The sequence below is a fragment of the Diabrotica undecimpunctata genome, chromosome 5 (assembly GCF_040954645.1).
Source record: "Diabrotica undecimpunctata isolate CICGRU chromosome 5, icDiaUnde3, whole genome shotgun sequence".
NCBI classification, from domain to species: domain Eukaryota; kingdom Metazoa; phylum Arthropoda; class Insecta; order Coleoptera; family Chrysomelidae; genus Diabrotica; species Diabrotica undecimpunctata.
The window spans coordinates 94,515,430-94,542,214 of record NC_092807.1 but is presented as its reverse complement, the minus strand read 5'-3'; the positions used below and the strand labels follow the sequence as shown (position 1 = coordinate 94,542,214).

The 26,785-nt window shown below is 34.2% G+C and overlaps 1 protein-coding gene across 1 annotated transcript in view; it reads left to right on the top strand.

Annotated features, from left to right (window-relative positions):
* Window positions 1–24,279, top strand: part of Eip63F-1 (Ecdysone-induced protein 63F 1) — a 57,910-nt gene extending 33,631 nt beyond the window's left edge. The window contains exons 4-5 of the mRNA XM_072532241.1: window positions 10,651–10,911; window positions 24,051–24,279. Coding sequence (XP_072388342.1) covers window positions 10,651–10,911; window positions 24,051–24,076 — 287 coding nt within the window. The 3' untranslated portion in view covers window positions 24,077–24,279. The remainder of the gene's footprint in view (window positions 1–10,650; window positions 10,912–24,050) is intronic.
* Window positions 24,280–26,785: the final 2,506 nt, after the last annotated feature.

Sequence of the window (26,785 nt, the reverse complement as noted above, 5' to 3'; positions counted from 1 at the left end):
TCTTGAAGTTAAAGATGCAGTTAAAAAGCTAGCCAAAAATAAATCACCAGGAATAGATAATCTCCCAGCTGAACTATAAACAATATAAATATAAACTATAAATATAAACAAGGTGGCCATGATGACCATTCTGACTACATGAAGCGAAAGTGATTGTTAACAAAGTGAGTTTTTCGTTAAACACTGTTTTTATTGAACATTTGATGTCAGAGCTAGTATTGTACACTCAGATCTGCCGTCTTTCATTGAAGTTAGAGCAGTAATTTTCAAATCATATAGGGTTTTCATGCGATCACTTTCGATTTTGATCTTATATCTTACTTCCGAGTGAATCGTCTGTAATTTTTGTCATCAACTTCTATTTATTCGCCTCCAGGACAAACGAATCGCAGATCTTTGGGTCATCTTAATTATTTCCCTAGTACCATGCTAGCAGATATTAGTGGAGTTTTATCGTGCACATTACAGGTTGTTCATAATCGTCTTAATGTTTACTGACAAAAGTAGTCTACTTTCCACTACCACATTTTCTGTTTAAATGTAGGAACTTACATTCATCCATAATAAGTTAAACACTCCAAAATGGGAAACATTTTCGCAATCACATATTTCGTTATGGTATTTTGTATTTATTTTCTGTTAAATTTTCTCTTTAACAAAAACAAGCTGGTAGCTTTTATATATGGCATTGTTGTTTCTCTACGAGATTTCAAAACCATTTGAACTTCAAATCGTCCATCGTTACCTACATTTTAAATTTGAAAACTAGCACAATTTATCGCTACCGAATGATTGAAGGAAATTGCTTACTAACTTTGTGCTATTTTTACAACTTGTTTACAATATTAATTTTTCTATTGGAGAGCAAAGTTTATTTTAAAATGAGTTAATAGGTATTATTTATAAAAAAAAATAGTTCAGTGAAATTTGCGTATGTTGAATGAGGAGAATTAGTCATTAGCTACGGGTTTGCTTCATTGTTTCCATTAATGGATTTTATTTCCAAGATAAAATACATTTGTTTACGTCATCAAGAATTATTCATTGTTGTTACTGATATAGATGTTCAATGGTATGAATGTTAGATAACTATAAATTTTGCCAGTGTTTTTAAAAATCAAGTTTATGTATGAATTGTTTTAAATTCAACTCTAGTAGTAGGAGGTCGCCCTTGGCTGTGTTTATCACACTTCGACCTCTATTTCACAATCTTCCTTACCCGTCTCCCATCCAGCAATCGTGCTATGTACCGTGCACTTGGGATGCATTCGGGAACATCATCCACCTTTGAATTTCCACGTATCTTCTCGTTTCTTAGTTCTAGGCCAAGCATTGACCGTTCCCTTTTTCTTTGGGATATTTCTAATTTTTGGGCTGATTTTGTTGGTAAGGGTGAGAGTTTCGGATCCCTATGGAAGGACTAGAAAGACTGTAAGGAGCAATAAACATATTCTCAATATCAGTAACATCGTTTACCAAAAAAAATCTAGTGCCTCCTTTCCTCAGGGTTATCATATAATAACAAACATTTAAACAATATTTTCTAAATTTTGGCAAATTTTTAAAAAAGTTTTCATTAGCATAAATGTTTTATCTTAACTTTAACGTTGACTTCTTTTTGCACCAATTATGTATATATTATGTATTAATACTATATAGAAATATTTTAACTGTAGATTCCTTGGCTTAAAATATTAAGGTTTAACTTAAATCACTTAAGTAAATAAAATCTGGTTCCTTACCTACCGAGTTGCAAGGTGTTTTATTTAAAAATTTAAAAACTATTTGTACCCAGTACTTTAAAACTATTTGACATATCCTTGTCATACTTGGTAGACAGTGTAGGCAATCTACACCCTAAAAAATATGCTAAATAAACGTTCCTGGCTACTACCAGAGGTGTACGACAGGGAAAGTGAATGGTTGACCCCTCCCAAATTCTATGTTACTGGCGGAATTGTTAGTTTAGCTCAATTTTACGATTTTTCAATACTTTCTATGTAAATAACATACTCCTCATTTGTAACGAGAAAGTCATTAATTTTCGAGACATATGAAGTTAAAAACGAATTAGCACAGTTATTTTGATTAATGTAATAATTATGTCGGTGTTTTTTGGTCATAGGATTGCATTTAATACGCAAATAAAATTGTAATCGCTATTAAAAACACATTGTGGATGATAAAGAAAAAAAATCAAAATTGTAATTTTATTAAAAATATCTTTTTACTGACAAGGCTACATTTACACTTAGAGGAGCATTTAACAGAGGAGAAACAGCCACAGGTGTGATCTATTTTAAGAGTCACAATTGCAACATGAATTTAAGATTAATGTATGGTGCGGTAAATTTTTTAGATAGTTTGTTGGGTCCTTAAGAATAACCAGCAAATTTGAATGGTAACTCAAATCAAAGACGAGATATGTGGTTTGTGCAGGTTAGAACTTCGCCTCATTATCCTTTAATAATACGGAATTATCTAGAACAGCAATTTCTAGAACGCGTCATCGTTAGATTGGTAGAGGTAGTGAAGTTCCGTGGCCGTCTAGAACACCCGATGTAATCCCTTAGATTTTTATTTCTGGGGGTATAAATCACTGGTATACTCACAAGAATTAAATAATCGTCAATCACTATGACAGCAAATAGTAAATTCTGCTAATTTTATTACCAATCAGCCAAACATATTATTTAAAGTTAGGAGATCGTTTGAAAGAATTCATAAGTTTCTGAGGTAAATGAACTTCACATTGAAAATTTGTTATAAAAGGTTTAGTTAAAGTGTGTTTTTGATATTTTGGTGTTATTAAAATTGTCCTTTTATTTAGATTATAACAAAATAGTTCTTTTTAGAACCACAATTGGATTTTAAATCTTGAATGCATCTATTCGTTTCTAGAAATTTCAATAAATAACATTGTATTTTGTTGTGATAACGATTAAAATTTCATTTTCTTAATAAATGCAATCCTATGACCCAAAAATACCAACATAATTAATACATTAATCATTATAACTGTGCCGCATCACTTCATTTAACTTCAAATATTTCGAAAAATGATGACTTTATCGTTCCGAATAAACAGTATATTATTTACATAAAAAAGTATTGAAGAATCTAAAAATTATGCTAACAGCAATTCCGGCGATGGCGTAGAATCTGGAAAGGGTTAACCTTTCACTTTTCTCTGTCGTACGCCTTTTGTACTAGTCAGAAACATTTATTTAACATAACTTAGTAGGGTGTACAATTACAATAATTACACTTTCTGAAAAATTTGACAGATATATAAGGAAATGTCAAATGGTTTTAAAGTACTGTAAGGGCCCGTTCCCACTTGTCGGATGTCGGTCCCGAAATGTTGGGTGCTCTAGTGACAATACATTTGATTGCGTTGTTCACATCTATCCGACTCCGTTTTTTTTGTCGGCTCCGACACAAATTGTTGGATGTTTTGCCAGCACCTGTAGCCGATTAAAAATCGTGTCGGACCTCGCTCGCACTGAGTTTTAATGGCGCCGTTCACATCTGTTGAGTGTCGGCGCGAAATTCTCTTCCCCACTACCCGCTGCGATGCAACGCCATGTTATTCTTATCGACTCCCCGTAGAGAAAAATAAGCAGCGCCCACGTGTTTTGTGTATTTTATAGTGTATAAGTTTATCCGTTTTATAATAATGGAGATTGAGATAAATCCTGAAGATTTGATTCCACTAGTTTATGAAAGAGTTGTCCTTTGGGACAAAACTTTAAATGACTAAAAGAACAAGCAATTGAAAATATCGGCATGGCGAGAAATTTGCTGCCTACTTATACCTGATTTTGCCAATTTGGAAGAAAAAGAAAGGCAACGTTACGGTAAGTACTTATTTTTATTTAAAAATTTAAATATTAAGTAGATATTCTATACAAACAAATTAGGTATATGCCGTTGTCTGCCAAGGCACTGAGCCTATTGGCAAAACAAAATAATTTGCAATTTCACATCGTATATCATTTGCAGTAGGACCACCGCAAGGATTATGTACTCGTTGTATTTGTGCTGGCATCGCCATCGGTTGCCGCACTGGAGTTGCATGCTGAATATCTTCATAGTTTAGGCCGTCCTTTTCTCTTACAAAATTATGTAATACTGTACACGCTTTTACAATTTCTATAGCCGTGCCAGCCTGAACATCCATTGATCGATGTAATATTCGCCATTTATTGGCCAAAATACCAAAAGCACATTCAACGTACCTTCTTGCACGACTTAAGCGATAATTAATTTTTTTCACATCATCCAAATGTGTGCCTCCGAAAGGTCTTAATAAATTTACTGACAACGGGAAAGCTTCGTTGGCAACAAGAACGTAGGGCATATCTTTTACAACTGTTTCATGAAGAGGTTCTGGTTTTGGTATATTCAAACTGCCATCATTCATTTTTTTCCAAAATACAGTCTCTTTGAATATCGATGAGTCACATTCTTTTCCATATAAAACAACACTCACAAAAATGAAACGGTATTCTGCATCAACAACAGCGAGTAAAACAAATGAGAAATAATCTTTGTAATTAAAGTACATCGAGCCACTCTGATCTGGTTTTACCACTCTGATGTGCTTTCCATCAATGGTTCCTAGATAGTGTGGGAAATTGGCTTTAATTTCAAAACCATTTGCAATGGCCTTCCATTCGTTTTCACTACCACGCAACTTAATAAACTCTTCTCGTAATGTATTTCAGATAATGCAACTAAATTCTTTGATAATTTTACTAATAGTCGACACACCAACCCTGTAGCTGAAGTGTAGTTCTTTCATAGAAAATCCCGATGCACAATATCTGAAAAAAATATTTTTCGTTATAAATTATTAGGCAAATAATTATTAACATGATTATTTATTATTTGCAGGTGAAACAGTATCCAGTAAGTGGTCGAATTTACGGGATGCTTGGATGCGAGCAAATAAAAATGAGGAAAAGAAATTCGGAGCAGGAGCGAAGTCGTCAAAGCCCTATATATATAAAGAACAAATGAGGTTTTTAAAATAAGTTGCTGAGCCTAATCGTACTCATGATTCTGTTAGAAAACGGCCAAGATTCGAACCAAATACCATCGCAAATTTGGAGGCAGGAGAATCTTCTCAGATGTCTGTAGACTCATTTCCCAGCAGCTCTAAAAAGCAAAAGAACCAGAACCTGGTTCTGCAAGACAGAATGGGCCACTTTTTGGACAATAGGCTAAAGGTGGAAACTGATCATCCAATGTTATCTTTTTTTAAAGGTATTCTACCGGCCGTAATTTCTTTTGATGCTGATGAAACGTTGGATCTTCAATCAGGCGTCTTGTCATTGATACAAAACATTAAAAAGAAACGTGAAAATAGACTGTCCATATCTAATTGGGACACACAGTCACAAAATCACCTACAAGGATTTAGATATTCAACTTAAAATCAGAATATGGTTTCTCCAAATGGATCTGGATATTCGACTCAAAATCAGAATATGGTTTCTCCAAATGGATATGGATATTCGACTCAAAAGCAGAATATGGTTTCCCAAAGTGGATCTGGATAGCCGACAGACCAAACTATTAAACCTCCATCGACATCGCCTGCTTCTTCTACCTGGTCACATCAGTAAAACTCTACTCAATATAGTTCACAATTAAATGTTGATGCTGATTTCTGAAATACCTATCTTCTACTACTTGTGTTATTTTCTTAAAATAAATGATTTCTTACCTTAAAAAAATCGAGAGTCCTTCTTCAGGACAAATGCACTCTCTAGATCTTGCATTTTGATAGTGAATTCTTGCTGAAACGCGTGCCAGTAGATCGTTAAATGTAGTTATGGACATTCTAAAATAATTAAAGAACTTATGTTCGTCACTTCTCAATTCTCCGATTAAGTTATGAAAAGTTCCCAAAGAAAATCTTTCCCTCAGGATTGGATGAACCCAAAATTTTCTTTTATTGGCTATTTGTCTTTGTTTCCTTCTAAAAAGATAGAACATCACAACAAAAGCTTCGTCGACGGCGTCCATCGCGCACAGTCGCCTCCTTTATAATGGCTCCGGTTTCGATGGGAGCCGACATACGACTAGTGAGAATAGAAGCGGCAACAGGCGATTAAAAAACGGATCCGACATCCGACAAGTGGGAACGAGCTCTCACTCAGTAAGGAGCCACATTTTATTTAAGTAATTTGGATTAAATCTTCATATTTTTAGATTAAGAACCTGCAGTTAAAATATTTCAAACTATTAATGAAACTCTCTGTAGAGAATACTGAATCATGATTCAATTCGTTATTGCTAGATCTTAAAGGGTACATGTCGATAAGATTAATTTTAGAATTTGAAATAATAGGCCTAAGAGTATCGACGCAAAACAAATTTTCTTCTTATCTCCTATACTCTTATGTTTATTATCTCATTCGCATATCAGGTCTATTCCAGCCCTATTACTAAACAGGGTGTTTCAAAAAAAGGTAACACCGTCTTAAGATAGGTGAAAAACTGAAAAATAATTGGGGTTTGCTTAGTAAAAAAATTTTGTAACCCCATCCGTTTTCCAGACGAAGAAAAAAAAATGTTACAAATTTTTACGATTTTGCCGAAACTGCTGGCAACATTGTAAGGACATTGTATACGAATATGTTTTGGAAGTTGATACATCCCATAACTTTGTTCTCTATTTGACTCTCATAGAGGACGCTAGTTACAAGGCAGGTAGAACTATTAATCAAACTTCCAAGTGAACAAAACATCATACAATTTTACACCAAAAGGTACTCCTGGTAAAACCGGTACTGTTGTGAAATATTTTGATTTGATAATTACGTACGAAGTAATAACCGATGCTGGTATAAAGAAATGATAAAGTTCTAATAGGTACATCTCGGATTTTCTCTAAGTTTGCCATGGGAAACTGAGATTTATTGATTTTTACGACGATAAGTCAACAACAATTAGATTTTTGAAACCTTGTTATTTGTAAAATTAGATATTGTTAATCAAAATATACTCAAATGTTGAATACACCGGTATGTTATTAACCTTAGGCAAGTGTTTAGGAAACTCTAGTGCAGCTTTTACGCGTTATGCAGAAAAGTTTCCTAGAAGAAACTTACCAAGTAAAAAAACATTTAGAGCCGTTTAACGATGTTGTCAAGAAACTGGGAATGTGAGACCAAATAAAATAAATTCTGGTAGACCAAGAACAACTTATAAAGGTAATTTTATTTTAAATTTACTTGATCAAGATTTAACAGTAAGCGTAAGGAATAAGGCCAGACAAACAAATACGTCTTCTTCAAGTACTTGGTGGATACTTAAAGAGCAGCAGCTACATCCATATTATTACAGACAAGTAGAAGAGCTATTGCCAGAAGATCTACTAGTTAGAGTGGTTTTTGTGAATCATTGCAAGAAAGGACAGCCAAAATAAATTTTTTTAAATGCATTCTTTTTATTGACGAGTCCACCTTTACGCAACAAGATATGTTTAATTCCCATAATGCACACTACTGATGTGATGAGAATCCACGAGTCAAAAGGGTATCACATAACCAACACTCATTTAAAGTTAATGCTTGGGCAGCAACTTTGGGTATCAAATTAATAGGTTATCATATTATACCTGGAAATTTAAATAGTGATATGTATTTTTGAAAGAATCACTTATTCGAGATATTTAAAGATTTAACGCTAAACCAGTGAAGATCTTTATTTTTTATGCACATATAGCTCCACCGGACTTTGATAGAAGGTGTCGTAATTGGTTAAATAACCATTTTCTGAATCGATGGATTGGTAGAGGTATAGAAGTTCCGATTCATTGGCCTCCTCGGTCATTCGATTCCTTCGAAATCTTTCGGACTACACAGTTTGGTCGTATGTTAAGGAAAAAGTCTACGCTGTGTATTTGTGAAAACGGAGAACAATTTGAACACTTACTATAACTGAATTTTATTTTATGTTCTTATTCTGTATTTTAATTTTATTTAAATATAAACTTAATCATTACGTTATACCAGCATCGGTTATTACTTCCTAATTTTCAGATTAAAATATTCCGAAAATGGTACACAGTCTTGAGTTTTACCAAGAGTACCTTTTTGGTGTAAAATTGTATAATATAACGTGATATTAGAAATATAATGTTATCCATAATCCAGTGGATATTTACTATTTCTGAACTTGTATAAGGAATGAAAGTCACATATTTGAATGCGAAGAAAGTCAATAGACACAGTTAATATTTAAATGCAAGTAGTATTGCTGACGCCGTTCATAATGTAGTTCGAGACCCAACCTGGGTCACTTGTACATGTGTTAGGTCTTATAATAAATTAAAAGTACAATACGTCTTTCTTTTCGGAAAGAGTCAACAAAAATATTCAGTTGGGCTAATATAGCGGGGGCCCAACGTTTCAATATATATGGGAGAATAACCTCGAAAGGGTTAATATGAACATTATGATGAAAATTTCATTTATTGTAGCAGTACTATTTATTATTTAGAGCGAAAATTTTTCCATAATTCTTAATCGAGACAGATCGATGCAGATCGATAGTTCTGGGAAGATTATATATCACTCTTAGAATACAAAATATTTTAATATAGAACTATGTATTATTAGTTCATTGATAAAGCAAACAAAATATTTTTATATCTTATCAGGTTTGCGATTAATTCAGTATTTACTACGCGGGCCTTGAAACTATTTAATGCAAGGATTCATTCATATTTTTTAGTAAGTAGTTTTAAATATTAATTTTAAATATAAATCATTTGAATATTTCCTCAAAGGAAATATTGCAATCATGTGCTGAATAGTTTCTCTCTAGGCGCCACAGTTGCACTCAGCAGAAACTCTCATTTTTAATTTGTGAAGGGAGTCTGAACCATTGCCATGTCAAGATTGTATTATGTTGAGGGTTAACTGAGGTTGACCGGGAAGTTAAAACCTGGTTTAGTCTTTGTGATGCATGGTATGTTTCTTAGTATTGGGTTGAGCCTATCGCTTTGCATATTCTTCTATTTAAGCGAGATTAACGTCAGTGATGTTTCTGTGTATTGGTAATTGCAGGATGTTAATTATTTTTTTAGGCCGAGGCCTACGTTCAGCCGTGGACAAATATAGGCCAGTTAATGAATTATTTTTTGCAACTTTCAGTAAAGATTAAAGCATGTTGACAGTGGAAACAGGTGGGAGTATTATGACTAAGCAGCAATTTTGTTGCTGTAGATCTGATCGTTTTAGTTATTGGAAGGATTGTGGTATCAAGCTGAGTTGGGTAGAGTGTATAAGTGCAAGAGCTGAGTACCGAAGTAGCTGCTGATAATCCCCGTGTTGTCCGCAGAGCTTCTGCATAATGTTGCGGGTTCTTAACTTTACTAAGGTATTCTCTAGATGTTTCTTAAACAAAAGTGTTGTATCCACAGTTACTCCCAGGTAACACAAAGGATTATAATTGTGCTTGAGCAATTGGTTGTAAATGTACATCTTAAATTGTTTGTGGCCATTTCTTCAATATCTGTAGCTTAACGAGCCTTTCAAGATCATCCGTTAGGATATTCTCGGGGTTTTTAATCGAAGAATTTTGACTAGCAGATGCCCACTCGTCTATATTTGAAATTTTTCTAGATCAAATTAAGAGGCATATCAGATATGTACAGACTAGATAAAACCGGTGCGAGTACGAAGACCTGAGGACCACCGCTTTTTAAGGTTGTCTATTTTTTTGGCTACACGAAAGTTTCTGCTGCCCATCATTTTACTTAGAAGTCGAGCGGTCGTTTTGCAGGGAATTATTTTGAGAAACTTATAGAGTAGACCATCTTTACAGACCGTATCAGACACAGTCGATACGTCACTGAATGTCGGTCTTAAGTTATCTTAGGTAACCTGCCATGTGAGTAGATATAGAAAACTCTCGCTTAGTGATGCTTCATTGTGCCTAAATCCTGAGTGTTCAAGCAACTTGGGTAAACGCGGTAACGGCGAGTCATTTAGCTTTATTAAAGCTTCAGCATAATCGTGGAATGGTTACAACCAACGGGATTTGGATACTAATCTTTCCATCTCACCGAATACATGTCACTGTCTAGTTTAGCAGTATCTCGCCATTTTGACCATTCGTCCTATATTTCCATTCGTGGTGGTGGTGGCTATTAAAATCACGTAGATAGATGGCTGGATGAAGCTTTACATCTAGAACGTGGTATTGATAATGTAATGTTGTGAGATTTACAAACATTTGTGACTTCTGTTTCTTCTATTTTGGTGACGATCAAATTTATATATTATATGGTGTGATGGAGGGAATAAAAGTTTCCCAAAACTTGATAATAGTTTTTTTCTTAGAATATATGTTATCATGTTTTTCTTCCAAAAAACATTTTCTCTGGAGCATGTCTTTTTGGCTTCGTCATTACATGATTTAATGGTTCCTTTTTTAATACTCACTACACACTACAATTTAGCTAACCAATTTTGTTTTTTGGTTACAAATATTTACAGCAACATCTTTCAGGTTTTGAAGTTATTCCAAATAATTATAAAAGAATTTTTTCTGGTCAATTATAATTGACTTTAAATTGAATTTCAGCATTAAATAAATTGGCAATCTCTAAAAAGTTTTTCTTTTTAGGTTCAGATTTAATCGACCAAAACGACTTCCTTTCTTTCGTTAAACAAATTCAAAAAGCATGTCCAGGAGACGTAGACGAAGATATAGCTAGTGACTTAAAAGCAGCCTTCCAAGTTTTTGATTTGGACGGAGATGGTTATATTACAAAAGAGGAGTTAAAAACAGCTATGGAAATGATCGGGGAAGCTGTCACGGATCAACAGTTGGAGCAGGTTATTCGACTAGCTGATACTGATAAGGACGGAAGGATAAATTATGAAGGTATGCAAAATTTATTTTTAATATATATTGTGATATATATATATATATATATATATATATATATATATATTATTATATATATATATATATATTATATATATATATATATATATATATATATATATATATATATATATATAATTATTTATTACAGTCCTTTAAAAAGTACGCAAAAAAAATTTAACTTAGCAAAACTCGTAAACGAAATTGTAAAAATACTCTTTATGGTGCCGAAATTTGCATTCTTGTGGTCTTGGGTCAGAAGAACGCCAGAAGATTAATAGCTATGAGATGTGGTGTTGGAGAAGAATGCTCCCAATGTTCTGAACTGTTTATCGTACAAACGATCATGTTTTAAACCAATTTAATATTAAAATAATACTGTCTACAGCAAATTATTTAGTTCTTTGTGAAACGTTCCAGGACATAGAGCAAAGGGGCGCTGAACTGATCAAATCTGGCATTCAACGAGAGAAACACTTGAGACAGCTGAAGATAGAAACCAAGGGTCTAGTGGATTATATTAGGAAAAATCATAATGGAGTAACAAGGCAAGTATATTTTATTCCGTCAAATGCAGATGACTCCCATGTAGTTGTGTCCATTACATAGTAGGAAACATGAACAATGAGGATTCGGCAGATTATATTATATTGGCGACTAGTAATTCAAGAGGAGAGAAAGACCTCAGTTCAGACGAAAGGATAATCCTGATCAAGCTCGTATAAGATGAATACCAACAGCGCTAGATAGAGATCAGCAGAAGAGACAATGAGAGTATAAAATGTCCAAAAATTGATAGAACAAGGCAATATAGATAGAGAGAATAACCATAATAATGAGATATCAAATTTCAATGTAACTTTAATTTACTCATAGCTTTACAATGTAATGATGATATCTACTTTAGTTACTAGTAAATAGTTCATAATAATAATACTTAGTATCTTTGTGCTGACTACATTGGTTTTTCGTAAACTTTGCACAGTGATTAACAACTCTATTAATATAATAGAAAATTAATTGTCTCGAGCAATATTTTTATTCTCTTTATCTTTAATTGTTTTATTGTAAACACTAGTTATGTCTATTATATTACCCTACATATTAATTAATATTCATAACGAGACATATTTAGACTGCAATAGTCTACAGCAGAGGTTCCCAACAAAATTTTTCCAAGGACCCCTTCATCAAGGTACTACAATGACGAGGACCCCCACTATTTCCTAAAGACCTAAACAAACCTAAAGTAACCTGAAAAGAGCCAAAATATGTAAAAATATAAATCAAACTAATGCTATTTAGGATTTATTTGTGAAAATACACAGTACTTACACAAGTACATTATTAGTTTTAATTTTCACTCCTCAACTAATGAGATACGTTGAATTTAATCTTAGAATCCATTATTTCTGTAATGTTAGGTTCCAAACTTGAAACTTTCACTCTGAATTCCGACCGCATGTCAACCCGATTTCTAAATTTGTCTTTCATGAAGCACATGGAAGAAAATGCTCTCACACCGATAGGTTATTGCAAACGGAAGGATTGTTTTCATGGCCTTGTCTCCAAGTTCTTTGTAATCCTTGCGTGATGTTGCCCAGAAGTCTGCTATTTTCTCGCCATTAAAAATGTCCTTCATCGTACCACAATTCGACAAATCCACAAGTTTATCTTGTTCTTTTTCTGTGCGGCCTTGGATTTGTTCAATTGCTTGACAGCTGAAAGAATTTCGAATTCAACCATCGTCAGGGTCAGGCTCAGGGAAGTATATCCTAAAAGTCGTGGCTAGGCTACATAGGTGCTCAGCTGCGTTGATCTTTATCGGGTCAGGTAAACTCTGCTCTGCAGACTCCAAGAACTGTTTCCAATTAGGACAGTTAGTGAACGACTCGTTTTCAATCCTTGCCGCCCACAGCTGCTACTTTTTTACCATAGCAATGATCGTATCTTCAACTTTCAATATGTCTACATTTTTCCTTTGCAATCTTAAGTTTAATACATTCAAGTGTTCAAACACGTCAGCTAAGTAGGCAGTTGGGCAAAGCCAAGAAAAGTCAGTGAAAACATCTGCGTACTTGGTGTCAAGAAGAAAAACACAAACTTCATCTCTAAGTTCAAAAAATCTTGTCAATATCCTCCCTCGGGAGAGCCACATTACTTCCATATAAGAAAGTATTCATGCTCACTGCCAATCTCTTTGCACAACAAAGAAAATAATCTGGATTGCAGAGGTCGAGTTTTAATGTAATTAACGATTTGAACAACTTCGTTAGGTATCTTCTACAAAGGTTCAGGCAACGTTTTGGCTACCAAGGCTTCACGATGAATACAACAGTGTGTCTATTTCACCTCAGGAGCTACTGCTTTGACACGAGCTTGAAGTCCTGCTTTGTGGCTAGCCATTGATTTTGCTCCATCCGTAGACAAGCCCACACATTTTGTCCATGTGACGTCATTTTTATTGAAAAAATCATTCAATGCAGTAAAAATATCTGCTGCTGTTGTGTGTTCGCATGAAAAACGAAAATATTCCAATATCTGGTCCTCCCACAAAAATCGAACAAAACACAACATTATTGCTTTTTTTGATATGTCGGTGCTTTCGTCCAATTGAAGAGCAAACATGTCGCTCATGTTAAGTCTGACCAGCAATGTATCTTGAATGTTATTGGCCATATCTGAAATTCGTCTTTAAACAGTGTTGTTAGAGAGCGAAACAGTACTTATTATCTTAACAGCCGCATTACCCAACATTCTCTTGCATAGAATTATTTCTGATGGTAGTATCTAGTTCCATTGTCAGTGGTGGTGAAGAGGGGAGGCCGAATCTGTCTTACACGAAAATATTTTTTTTGATATATAAACAAAATTATAGTTAACAATCTAAAATTTGATATAACTTTAAGTTATAGTTAATTAAGAGTTAATTAGTTAAGTTTGCGCGATATATGTTATTAATTGTAAAGATTTAGAGAGAAAAACTTTGTTTTCGCTCTCCTAAAAAATTTGCAAAATGGAATTATATCGTTTTTCTCCCTGGCTCTTCATATATTTATTTTTATATCTTGCGGACCCCTCAGCCATACCTCGCGGGCCCCCAGGGGTCCGCGGACCACCAGTTGGAAACCACTGGTCTACAGGATATAAGTTCCAAGGAAAAATTGCTCATTCTTTTTTTATTTTGATCTCTCACTTAGATACTAGAAAACAGATAAATCAGTTTAAAAATTCTTTAATAACTAAAAATTTTTTTACGAATGAATCCCACTATTTTTGGTGAATCATTGGATATGGTACCAAAAACGGAGGTGTCATGCCGCTCAATACTGATTATTCATCACACCTTCGTGATTGTCATTGAAGTAAATAGTAATATTTTTATTTATTTATTCACGGGATGTACCCATTATAAAATAGAATTTCAAAATTAACATTAACCTAACAACAAAAGCATATGTACTATACTATAATCACAATCAAGATGCACTAGAAATAAACAAACCAAGACACTTGAATGTTACAAGGAACACTCCCGAATCATGATTTACAATGTATAAACTTTGTAAATCATGATTTGGGATTTATACAATGTATATACATTGTAAATAATTATTTGCGAGTGCTCCTTGTAACATTTAACGTGTCTTGGTTTGTTTATTTCTACTGCATCTTGATTGTGATTTTAGTATAGATTTGTTATTGCCTAGACTTAAACTCTAAGTAATAACTAATCAAAGGGCATAGTCCACATTGACAATGTTTAAGAACTTGTTTTTTGTATACATTTGAATGTATGAGAAAGATTCACATACAATTCACTGAAACTCCATCAGCAGGTAAGTAATTTCATATAGCAAAGGACAAAGAATAAGGTCACCAAACAAGAAATTTGGTATATTTTGTTTAGAGTTTCTGATAGTTTTCACTGACGAGTAATAGTCCCAAAGTCTAGACACAAGATAAAGTCGTCGCTTTGCCTAAACCTGGCAAAGATGCCAACAACCCCAAAAGCTCTCGGCCAATATCTTTGCTCTGAAACCTATTCAAAATACTTGAGCGCACGTAGTAAATCTACTTAATTACTAAATCTTACCTACCACTTAGAATACGGGTATAAAAGACAGCATTTGTAGATCTCACTGCCTCTTATATGACATCACATTAGATAGTAAACTTGTCACATTTGTCTTGCTGGCTGGGAATATAACATAGAAACTCATATCACATTCGTGAATTTCACAAAGGCTTTCCATAGAGTAAAAGAAATAAATTCTGGGAAATATTAGAAAATAAAGGCTTCCCAAACCATCTAATCCATATTGGTAACAGTTTATGTGTCTATATAAACCGCTATAGTTATTGACAATATTTCTTACGAAGTAACAGCACCAGTCCCAATATTTTTCTTCTTCTTCCCCTTTTTAAGCAATTCTGCTTGTTCAGTGGCGGATTAATACGTCTATGGAAGGTTGTTACTCCATCTTTTGCGCGATAGTCCGATACTTCTTCTACCTATTGGTGTACTCTCATCTCTGCCGTTTCCAGTAGCCTTTACGTTGTGGCTGTGTCGGGTCTTGTTTTTGAGGCGTATGTCATTATTGGTCTTACACTGGCCTTGTGAGTTCTTGACTTCATCTCAGTGTTAATGTGTATGTTTCGCCATATAGTGTTATTAAGGCATCCTGCCAGTCTATTTGCTTTTTGTACTTGATCTCTCACTTCTTTGTCCAGGTCTCCATAGCTAGACAGTGTAATTCCCAGGTATTTTATTTCCATTACTTGTTCAATACTGATGGCATCAATTTTACATCTGGCTGGTTCTTTGTTGACTACTATTGTTTTAGTTTCCTGAGATGAGATTGTCATACTAAAGTCTTTTGCTCTTATGTTAAATATGTGGACCAGTCTTTGCAGACTTTTTTCATATTGGGCTATCAATATTGCGTCGTCTGCGTATTAGAGTATTTTTATTTCTTTGTCTCCCATTCTGTACTGACTAGCTTTGCACGAAACTGAAAAAGGTATTCTAATAAATGATTGCCAGCTAAACAACATCAGATATGCAGATGACACCATAGTATTTGCGGACAACTTAGAAGACCTACAAGTTCTTATGGACAAAATCACGTATTACAGTCAACAATATGGACTCAATATAAACGTTAAGAAGACAAAGCTTATGATAATTAGCAAGAAAAGAATAACAGAAGGTCAACTCTACGTCAACCAATCCCCTGTAGAAAGAGTGACGCACTACAACTACCTCGGCACCATATTAAATGAAGAATGGACCAACAACCAGGAGATTAGAGCACGCATCTGAAAAGCTAGATCCACCTTCAATCGGATGGGGGCCTTCTTCAAGAGTCACAACCTCTCTCTTGATACAAAAGTAAGAATGCTGCGATGCTACGTCTTCTCTGTCCTTTTTTATGGTGTTGAATCGTGGACCTTGAACGAAGATATGTGCAGAAAACTGGAAGCATTTGAGATGTGGCTATATCGGAGAATGCTTAAGATCCCGTGCACTGACCGAGTCACAAATGAGGAGGTCCTCAGAAGAATAAATAAGAATCAAGAAGTACTGACCACCATCAAATCTCGAAAGTTACAGTTCTTCGGATATATTATGCGAAATGAATCCAGATATACTCTCCTTCAAGCCATCCTGCAAGGAAAAATATTTGGAAAACGAGGTCCAGGAAGAAGAAGAACATCTTGGTTAAAGAACCTCAGAAGCTGGTTCAATACAACATCTGTGCAGCTTTTCCGCGCTGCTGCAGATAAGATAAAGATTGCCATGATGATCGCCAACATTCGTAACAGATAGGCACATCAAGAAAAAATTGACTTCCTTTGTTAACGCTTTTGAAGATTTCATCCATGATCAAATTGAAGAGCATGGGGCCCAATGAATCCCCTTAAAAGATCCCCTGTAAAATTTTAGTTGTAAGTTTTAGCGTAGTATTGTTCTGAAGCTATTTTCTTGTGGCATGTTAAAGTAATTACTATTTAAATGGGAATAAACCACAATTAAAGGTTAAAGTTGACGTTAAAATTGACGTTACAATTTCCACTTCGGAAATCGTTCTCAAAATAAAAAATAATTAACCTTTAATTGTATATTATTTCCATTTAAATAGTAATTATTTAAGCGTACTATTTAACAAGTTTATACCTCTGTAGTTTTCTGGCTGTTTTTATCTCCTTTTTTGAATAGTAGAATTAGTTCGCTCGTTCTCCATTCTTCCGGTATTTCATTGTGTTTTATAATTTTATTAATTAATGTTGTTGATTGTTCTGTCATTGCTGCTCCACAATATTTCAGTAACTCGTTTGGTGTCCCGTCTTTACCTGCTGCTATTCTGTTCTTCAGGTTTTCAAGTTTTTTCCAAACTTCCTGTACATTTATGTTAAGTTCTTCATTTGTGGCAATTTTTGATGTTTCCGGTTCTAGCGTCGTTTGTTCTTCCTCTGCATATAGCTTTTTTAGGTAGTCAATCCACGTATCTTTTTGTATGTGTTTTGGTTCTATTAGTTCCTTTATCTCCGTTCTTTGACCTCTTATGAAGCGCCATATTTCCTTTTGCAGACCGTAAAAATCATGTTCCATTTCTTTCGAAAAGCGTTCCCAGTGATCACTTTTTATTTTTCTTACAAGTGCATGTATTTCGTTTCTAATTGTCTTGTAATTATGGTATGCCTCTTGTGTTTTGGTTGACATGTATTTCAGGTAAGCTTTTTTCTTTTCTTTACATTTTTCCTTCACTTCTGTACAAAACCATTAAGTTTTTCGCCTTGGGAACGATTTATAAAAAAAAATTGTTAAAATTCTTTATAAAAGGTATATAAATTAAAAAACCCAATCGGACTATGTCATGAAGACAAAACGTTTTCTGAAACCATGTTCCATCATCAGTGTCTAGGTGTACATGTTTTGAGCAACTAAATATCAGGGTAAAAACCCGTGGTTTAAACCAAATTGTATCTGATAAATTTTAACAATTGGATACAATAGAGAGACGTGGAAGAAATAAGAGGAGGCCTATGTCCAAAATTGGACAGCAATTTTATTTTTATTTCCAGTCCTAATTTATAACCAGTCCTAATAAATTAAGGAATACGCCAAGGATGGTGCATATCTCTAATACTTTTTACTATATATTTAGATAACTTGATTAGAGCATGGAAAACAACAGCACCCAAGTGAATTAGTCTCCATCCAAGAACCACAATTAAAACACTGCTTTTCACTGACGATCAAGCAGTTCGTGCAACATCCTTAATCTGTGAACACGACTGTGAAATTTCCAAAACCAAAACAAAAGGCATGACCTTCCATGGCAAAGAAACTGTCAGATCTAAAATCATTATTGATAATACTGGCCTGGAACAAATCAATCATTTTCTTCTTCTAGTATGTAGGCTTTACAGCCTGTTTCTTCTTCAATATTAGCCTCCTAAATTGTTTAAATTGTCGCATTATCTTTTTCTTGGTCTGTCAATACTTCTTCGTCCATTTGGTGACTTATCTCGTGCTATTCGTACTATCCTATCCTCTGCCATTCTACTAATATGTTCGTTACACTCCTTTTTCCGTTTTGTCACCCATCCATTTATATCTTCTATATTGCATGCTCTTCTTATGTTTTCGCTTCTCTCCCTATCCAACAGACTTTTCCCTGATATTCTTTGGAGTATTTTCATCTCGGTTGTTTCTAGTAGTCGTCTCGTTTTAGATGTGTCAGGTCTTGTCTCCGCCGTGTATGATAATATAGGTCTATCTAATTGCTGCTTTACAGATCCTTGTTTTTGTATCTTGTCTTAGGTGTTTGTTTTTCCAGATTGTGTCATTAAGAGATCCCGCCGCTTTACTTGCTTTTAAGCTTTGTTGTCGTACTTCTTCTTCAACATCTCTGTAACTAGTTATATCTCTTCCCAGATGTCTAAACCTTGCTTCCTGCTTTATTATTTTCCCACCAATTTCGATTTTACATCGTAGTGGGTATTTAGATGTTGTTATATATTTTGTTTTTTTCTGCTGATATTGTCATATTGTATTTCTTGGCTGTTGTATTGAAGATATGTGTTAATCTTTGGAGCTCGTCTTCTGTCTCGGCATCAATCATTTTATTTTTTTCATCTATTTTGTTTTTATATTTTTATTAATTTTTTTTTCAATCATTTTAAATACTTAAAATATGATATATCATACGAATTTGAACATAATACAGAAAATAAGCTAGCAATGTTCAATAAAATGTAATAGGTGTTAGGTAATAAATTCAGAAAAGATATCCAATTAAAGTTTTACAAGACAATGGTCGTACAATGGTATAATACAATGATACCAACCCTGTTAGGTGTTTGCGAGACGTGGGTAATAAAATAGAAAGACATGTCACGAATCCAGACAGCAGAAATGAAATCTCTAAGAAGCATCAAGGAAACCAGGAAATAACTCGGCATATTCTCAACAGAAGAAGTGGTATCCACCACTACTGTAACAATTGGTACTTCCATGTAGATACAATGTGTGAAAGCCGCTTACCAAAAATAGTTATAAAATACCACCCACGAGGAGGGCGCTGCATAGGATGCCGAAAAGAGGGGTAGTTGAGCCGGAACGGGTCATAGGACTTAATCTGTGAAGAAGATGATGACGACGACGACGACAAGAACTTATAGGAAAACTGGTGATTTTGCCCATCACATGCGACGGGAGATCCAATCAATTGCCATTTATACTCACTCATTAACACTCATAACACCACACATTTAAGTTCTTCAAAAGAACAAAAATATGATTGAAATGTCCGATGTTGGTAGTTCAGACTTCTTTCCTAGATGGAGTAGTTAGCCTACCGGACAAACAGTGTGACGTGTCGTCCTACCCTTTTATATACAGAGATGTGGAGTTTTTATTAAAAAATCAGGCTTGAGTAAGATAATCTCCAAACAGACCACCCTAAAAAATCATTAATTTCAAAAAGTTTCAAATATTTTATTTAAAAATAAATTACTATGTCTATTACATCATTCTTTTGTTTAAAATAGTTTACTTTATTATTTTCGTTTATTAATAGATCTAATTACTAATTCAAACATTTGCAATAATCTAATGTATTTGCTTATTTCTGTAATATACAGAAGGTATTTATGTTTCCATATATTTATTTTCGGATGTTAGTAATAATATAACGATTTTGATCGTAATGAGTTTAAAAAGCTGAAATTCGTAGTTAATTTGTTGGTTTAATAAAATGTAGATATAGTTTTCAGTGAAAGCTAACAAAATTTTCCTGTTACAATGTTAAGCCGCGAGGACTCGCGCCTACTTTATAACGTAATAACTCGCGTGTATAGAAATTTCTACACCAACATACTTGTGTAATTTTGCCGTTCTAAGTTTATTTAATAAAAACAAATGTTTTTTGAAATTAATCTAATTTATATACGATTACTCTAAAATGGGGTGTATAGTAACAGTTTTTGTCGTTTGATTGCCACAGATACCCTGAACTCAGAAATATGTTGTTCAGTGCTTAAAAATTTGGAATGTTGTTGTAGTATGTTGGTATGTTTGGTATGTTGGTCAAGTTAATCTAATGGAAAACAAAATTAACTTATCCATATTACAAAAAATAAATAACTATATCATTGTATATAATATATAATAAATAAATAAATATATAGTTATTTATTTTTTGTAATATGGATAATTTTGTAATATATAATATATGTATATTAAAATACAGAAAATGGCTGACTACAAACAACGATGAAGTTTATAAAGAATATAGAGAAAAAGATAGAGAAGTAAAAAAACAAATAACACAACAAAAGAACGAAGAATGGGAAAGAACCTGCTTAAATATTGAAACATACATAGGAGGTATAAATAAGTCATGAAAAGTACTGAGAGGATTGAAACAAAACTCAAAAGAAAAAGTTAAATTGGAAATACACAGGACAAAGAATGGAATAACTATTACAAGGAACTGTTAACAGCACAAAGATCACCAAAGAAAACAGGCGAAGACGAAGCAGATCCTCACAACAAAAAATAGAAATAACAGAATGGGAACAGCCATAAAAGCAATCAAAAATAAGAAAGCACCGGGACCTGGAGGCATCTCACCTGAGCTTATAAAATACGGATCAAAAAAATTACACCGGATGATACAATGGATATTTCAGAAAGCCATCAATGGAGAATAGCTCCCAAAGGAATGGACGGAAGCATATATGACATCTATATTTAAGACAGGAGATAGAAAACGATGCGAAAATACAGAGGAATATGCGTAATATCATCAACAGGAAGATTATATGGGAAAATACTGCGAGAAAAGATAGAGCAAGCGATAAAAGGCAAAATCGGGGAGGATCAGGCAGGCTTCACGGCAGGAAGATCATGCATAGACCACATATACACACTGGAACAACTGTTGGAAAAGAAAAAAGCAAAAAATAGAGATATACACTTGGCATTTGTGCATAAAGACACGTCTTTTTGAGCTATACTAAATTTGTAAAAGAAAATTCGCTTTTTCCAGCTCTATATTTGCTCTTTTTATCCACATTCCATTCCATAGCTTTTCTCCAAATATTTTCCTGAGGACTTTTCTTTCCCACACTTAGAGTATATCTTGTTCGAATTTGTTCATCGTCCATGTTTCACTGGCATATAATGCTATGGGTCTTATTACTGTCTTATCGTATATATTATCTTAGCCTTTCTAGATATATTTTTACTTCTTAATAAGTTGTTTAGAACAAAGATACAACGATTACCAGCCAGAATTTTCGTTTCTATTTCTTCTTTCATATTTGGTTTCTGGTGAATATCTCTCCTAGGTATTGGAACCTTTCTACTTTTTCCAAATTATATATTTTTTCTTATGTTATTATTGTCAGGTGTTGTCCTTATATGTATTCTCATTCTGTCTATTCCACATATATTGTCTTTTCTTAGTTTACCCTTTCTTTCTGACTGTCGCTTCTAGTCTTTTTAGTATTTCTTTAGATTCTTGTTTATGGCTATGGCTATCAGTAGTATATCATCAGCGAATGCATGGCATTGATGCTTTCGTTGATATATTATATAAGTCCTATTCTGTCGATTCCGACGTCTTTGACGACAATTTCAAGAAGAATACTTAACAACAGTGATGACAGTGGGCCTCCTTGTCGCACCCCTCGTTTTAAACTTATATGTTCGTTTTCCATTTATTTTAACCCTATTCTCTGGTTTTCTGAGTGTCACTTTTATCATTCTTACTAATTTTCCACTAATTCTTATTTCACTCGGTGCCTTGCATATTTTTTCCGATTTACTCTGTCAAAAGCTTTTTTAAAGTTGATGAACAGAGCTACTGTAGATTTCCCATAGTTGTAGCTTTTTGATTATATTTCACGCAGCAGGAAAATTTGATCGACTATGCTGCCTCCTCTTCTGGATCCACATTGATATTTCCCTATGCCATTATCTATTTGTTGTAAATCTTATCTTTTATAATATGTAGGTACTGAAAGTACCTTTTATATGCAATATTTAGTAACGCTATTCCCCTGTAGGTATGGTACAAACTTTTGTCGCTTTTTTTGTGAATTGGAGACAGTGTGAATTCAGTCCATTCTTTCGGTATGTGTACTTGTTCCCACATTTCTTTCAGCAACTTTTCCAAATGCTTTATTAGAACTGGTTCTCCATATTTGAACATTTCTTTGAACTGTTACTTCATCTTTTCCTGGCCTCTTATTTTTCTTCAGTTTCTCGATTATTTCTTTTCATTAGGAGGTCTCTTTCCTCTTTTCGTTCTTGGTCGGTTTTTTTCTTCAGGTCTTCTTCTTCTTTTGCATATTCTGTTGTGAGTATTTCATTTAGAAGCTCTTCTAAGTTTTCTTTGTATCTGTTCAGTATTTCCTTGTTACTTACTAAAGTCCTTCCATTTTTACTTTTGTAGTATACAGGTTTTCTTTGGTAACACTTTTTCTCATTTTTTATCCCTTGGATATAAGTTCCTAATTTCTCTATTTTTAAAACTTTCTTCTAAGCATTTCAATTTACCTTCATTGTATTTTCTTTTCTTTGATCTTATGATTCTTTGACTCGTTTTCTTTGTTCGTTGTATTTTCTCTCTACCTCTGGTGTTTTTTTTTGCATCATTTTGAATCTTTCATTGTTCATCTAATTCTATTTTGAGTAGAAAGGAAAGGGAATAAATTAATTTGTACAAACTACAGTGAAGTTACACTTCTCAATGTGACACATAAAGTTTGTTCACTACAAAGATGATTGTCTGGTGGTCTATGGAAGAGAGTATCCGTGTGAATATGGCTCTGGTATAGGGTACTGTAGCTGAAATCTTTCTTGTACGCCAAGTAATGGAAACATACATGAAGTATCATGCAAATCTACGCATACAGTTTATACATATTTCATTTTTTTTTTCTCAATTAGATGGATTTGGTAAAGACTAATTAGCTAGACAATTTTTTTAAACTGCATATTGCATTTAAGTGTGTGATTGGAAGTAAACGATTATACCTAATACAAAGCTTTCGACCAGCGATGAAACTGATAAGACTTGTAATGGTTACTTTGAAAGGTTTCAAGGGAAAACAATTCGAATTTTTAAAAGAAAAATAGTTCCAAGTCTCTATGGACTGGAGAAGGATATTTCATAGAGAATTAAAAGTAATTTTGAACTTCAAGAGTTGAGAGAAGGAATGAACATTAACGACGACTGAAAATAAGACAGAGGATTGGAAGAATGTTGGAGGAATTAAAGATAATATAAAATCTTCGAACTCTTCCAACTATTTCATGGCGCTACTTACGTGACGCTCGCCTCAGCATTTTACTATAGAGAAAAATTAATACAACGCCAGTATAGAAACATCGCTTTCTATATTTAAGGCCTCTTATTATAAAAAAATTGAGATTTCCAAAAGACAGATACGATTTAATAATTTCTCTATTATTACTGCAAGGAAAATCACCGATTACAAACAATTGTGGTGTTGAGATCAACTACTTCGTTAAATTAAGAACTTTTTGTTGTAAAAATAGTTATAAATTATTCATTAGGTCTAATAAAATTAATAACACTATGTTTAATTTTCAGAATTTGTCAAGTTATTAACATCATAAAGAGAATAACAAGAACAAAGCTTAAAATGGTTCCAATGTTCTATGGTAAATATTTGGTTTTAAGTAAAAGCCAGGCTGTGATCCATGTTTACAATTAAATATCATTAAGCAAACATATTTTGACTGAATTGAGAAATATTTAATGGATATTTTGTTTCCTAAGTAGATAATTGTAAAGTTGTGTAATAAAGATATGGTTTTTATTTCTTGGAGTTTTATTTCTTTATTAGATTTACTTAAAAAATACAAGGAAGAGGTATTACTTATAGGTTTTTGAAATTATACGATTATCTTAAAGTTGGCAAAATCGTGCAGTTTTTTTTTTGTATAAAGTAAGGACCATGAATCTTTAGTCATATGAAATTGGAAACGACAAAAAATTGGAAGCTGCCCTCATCAAACAGTATTACCTATATTACATAAGTTTGAAACAACACCATTAATACAACTGTTGACGCCGTAGGCATCTGGGATGGGTTAATTTGTCCCTTAGAGGGAGTGAGAGTTGGATAATGATAAAGGTATCTGTTGGAGTCTTATCGGTTCTTCTATCAGACGCAGTCCAATCAGCTACAGTCCAATTACAACCAAAATCGAAATAACAACAAGAGCTCCACTCGTGGAATGTGCTGCGTTGAAACATCAACCAGCGCGCCCCAAGCAGGACGACCGAGGCAGCTCATGCAATGGACTGTGTCTATGAATGAAAATATTTTGCGCTTCTATTCTTCTTCTTCTTTTGGTGCCTATCCTCTGTGGATGTTGGCAATCACGTTGGTCCATACAACTTTGTTGACAGCTGCTCTAAATAGATGTATGGTAGTCATTCCTTCCCACTGTCTGATGTTCTTCAACCACGATGGCCTTCTGCGCCCTTGAGATCTTTTGCCTTCTATCTCGTTTTGTAAAATTCGTTGAATTAGTTGATACTTCTCATTGCGCATCATATGCCCTAAGTATGTGACTTTCACGATACGCATAATTTCCAGATCTTTATTCATAGGTTGGATTACGGTGTTGTTTGTAACATGATGGATATAGGAAATTCTGAGCATGCGGCGGTATGGTAATCGTTTGGATGTTGCCTCCGTCAAGGTCCAAGCTTCGACTCCATATAAAAGGGTAGAAAATACATAGCATCTCAAGACTCGTGTTCTTATATCAATGTTCAGGTGCATATTACATAAAATCGTCCTGAGGCGATTGAAGACAGCTCTCCCCTTTTCTATACATCTTATTTCCTGTGAGTGGTCCCATTCCTTATTTAGGCTGCATTCAAGGTATGTAATTTTGTCAATTATTTTCAAGGGTTCATTATTAGCTGTGAATTGGAGCTGTATTACGTCGTTTTTACTTGCTACAAGAATTTTGGTCTTACAGTTTAAATTTAAGCCGTATCTGTCACAGGCTTCCACTACACGGTCTATTAATGTTTGCAGATCCTCCGCATTATCAGCAATCAAAACCGTATCGTCCGCATATTTTAAATTTTTTATGATTTCACCATTGATTTTTATACCTTCTCTTAAACCACCAATAGCTTCCGTGAACAGCATTTCCAAGTAAGTATTGAACAACGTCGGTGATAAAATGCAGCCCTGACGTACTCAATATACATAAACCAAAAACCTTTCATTTTTGTCAGAAAATTTCAAAATGTGTCAGACACTTTAGCAGACATTCTAGCAATATCATCAGCGCACACAGTCTGAGGGGAGCAGAAAGTGAATCTGACCACTTCCTGGTCAAAACAAAAGTGAGAACAAGGCTAAAGACGAGACAGCCAAAGCAACGCCAACAAGGAAACATATGGGACATTTTAAGGCTCGATGTACCTGATAATGAACGCCAATATCAGACACTGATTCAAAACAAATTGCGGACACTGGAAGAAGAAGAAACATCAATGCCAGAATTGACCATAGACCAGAAATGGTCTATGTAGGAAACTGTAGGAAAAACTGTAGGAAAAGAAAGGAATAAGAAGAAAAACCAGTGGGTTGATCAGGAGTGCGAACAAAGCTTGCATCAGAAAGCAATCAAGAGGCTAGAGTTACTAATACGCCCTACGGATGAGAACAGGAATGAGAACAGGATGGAAAGACAGAGTAAGGACTCAAACGAGAAGACTTTTGAGAAGAAAAAAGAAACAGTACCTAGAAGCGCGAATACAGCAACTGCAGGAGGAACATAGAACCGGTCAATCAAGACAGTTTTATAAGGACCTAAAAACAATGAACGGCAACACGACCAACAGCCCAAAAGACGATGCAGGACAATTGTTCATAGACGACGAGGAAATAAGCCGCCAATGAAGAAAGTATTTTGAACAACTCCTAAATACATAAAAACCCACAAAGACAGGGCAACAAAGACAGTACCAGTTAGCCGAACCTGAAATACCAGGGAACACACTAGTAAGTAAAGTCCGCAATTTCGTCCCTAAAAAACCATAAAGCCACAGGCCCAGACGGCATACAGGCGGAACTACTAATAAAAAGGGGGAGAAAAGCTCCACCTTGAGATATATCATCTTATAAGAGAAGTCTGGGAAAGAGAAGAAATACCAAAACACTGGCATGAAAGCCATATAGTACCTATCCACAAGAAGGGAGACAAACAAATATGTCGGAACTATAGAGGAATATCGTTAATCACTACAACGTACAAAATTATATCCATAATACTGTCTAGAAGGCTAACACCATA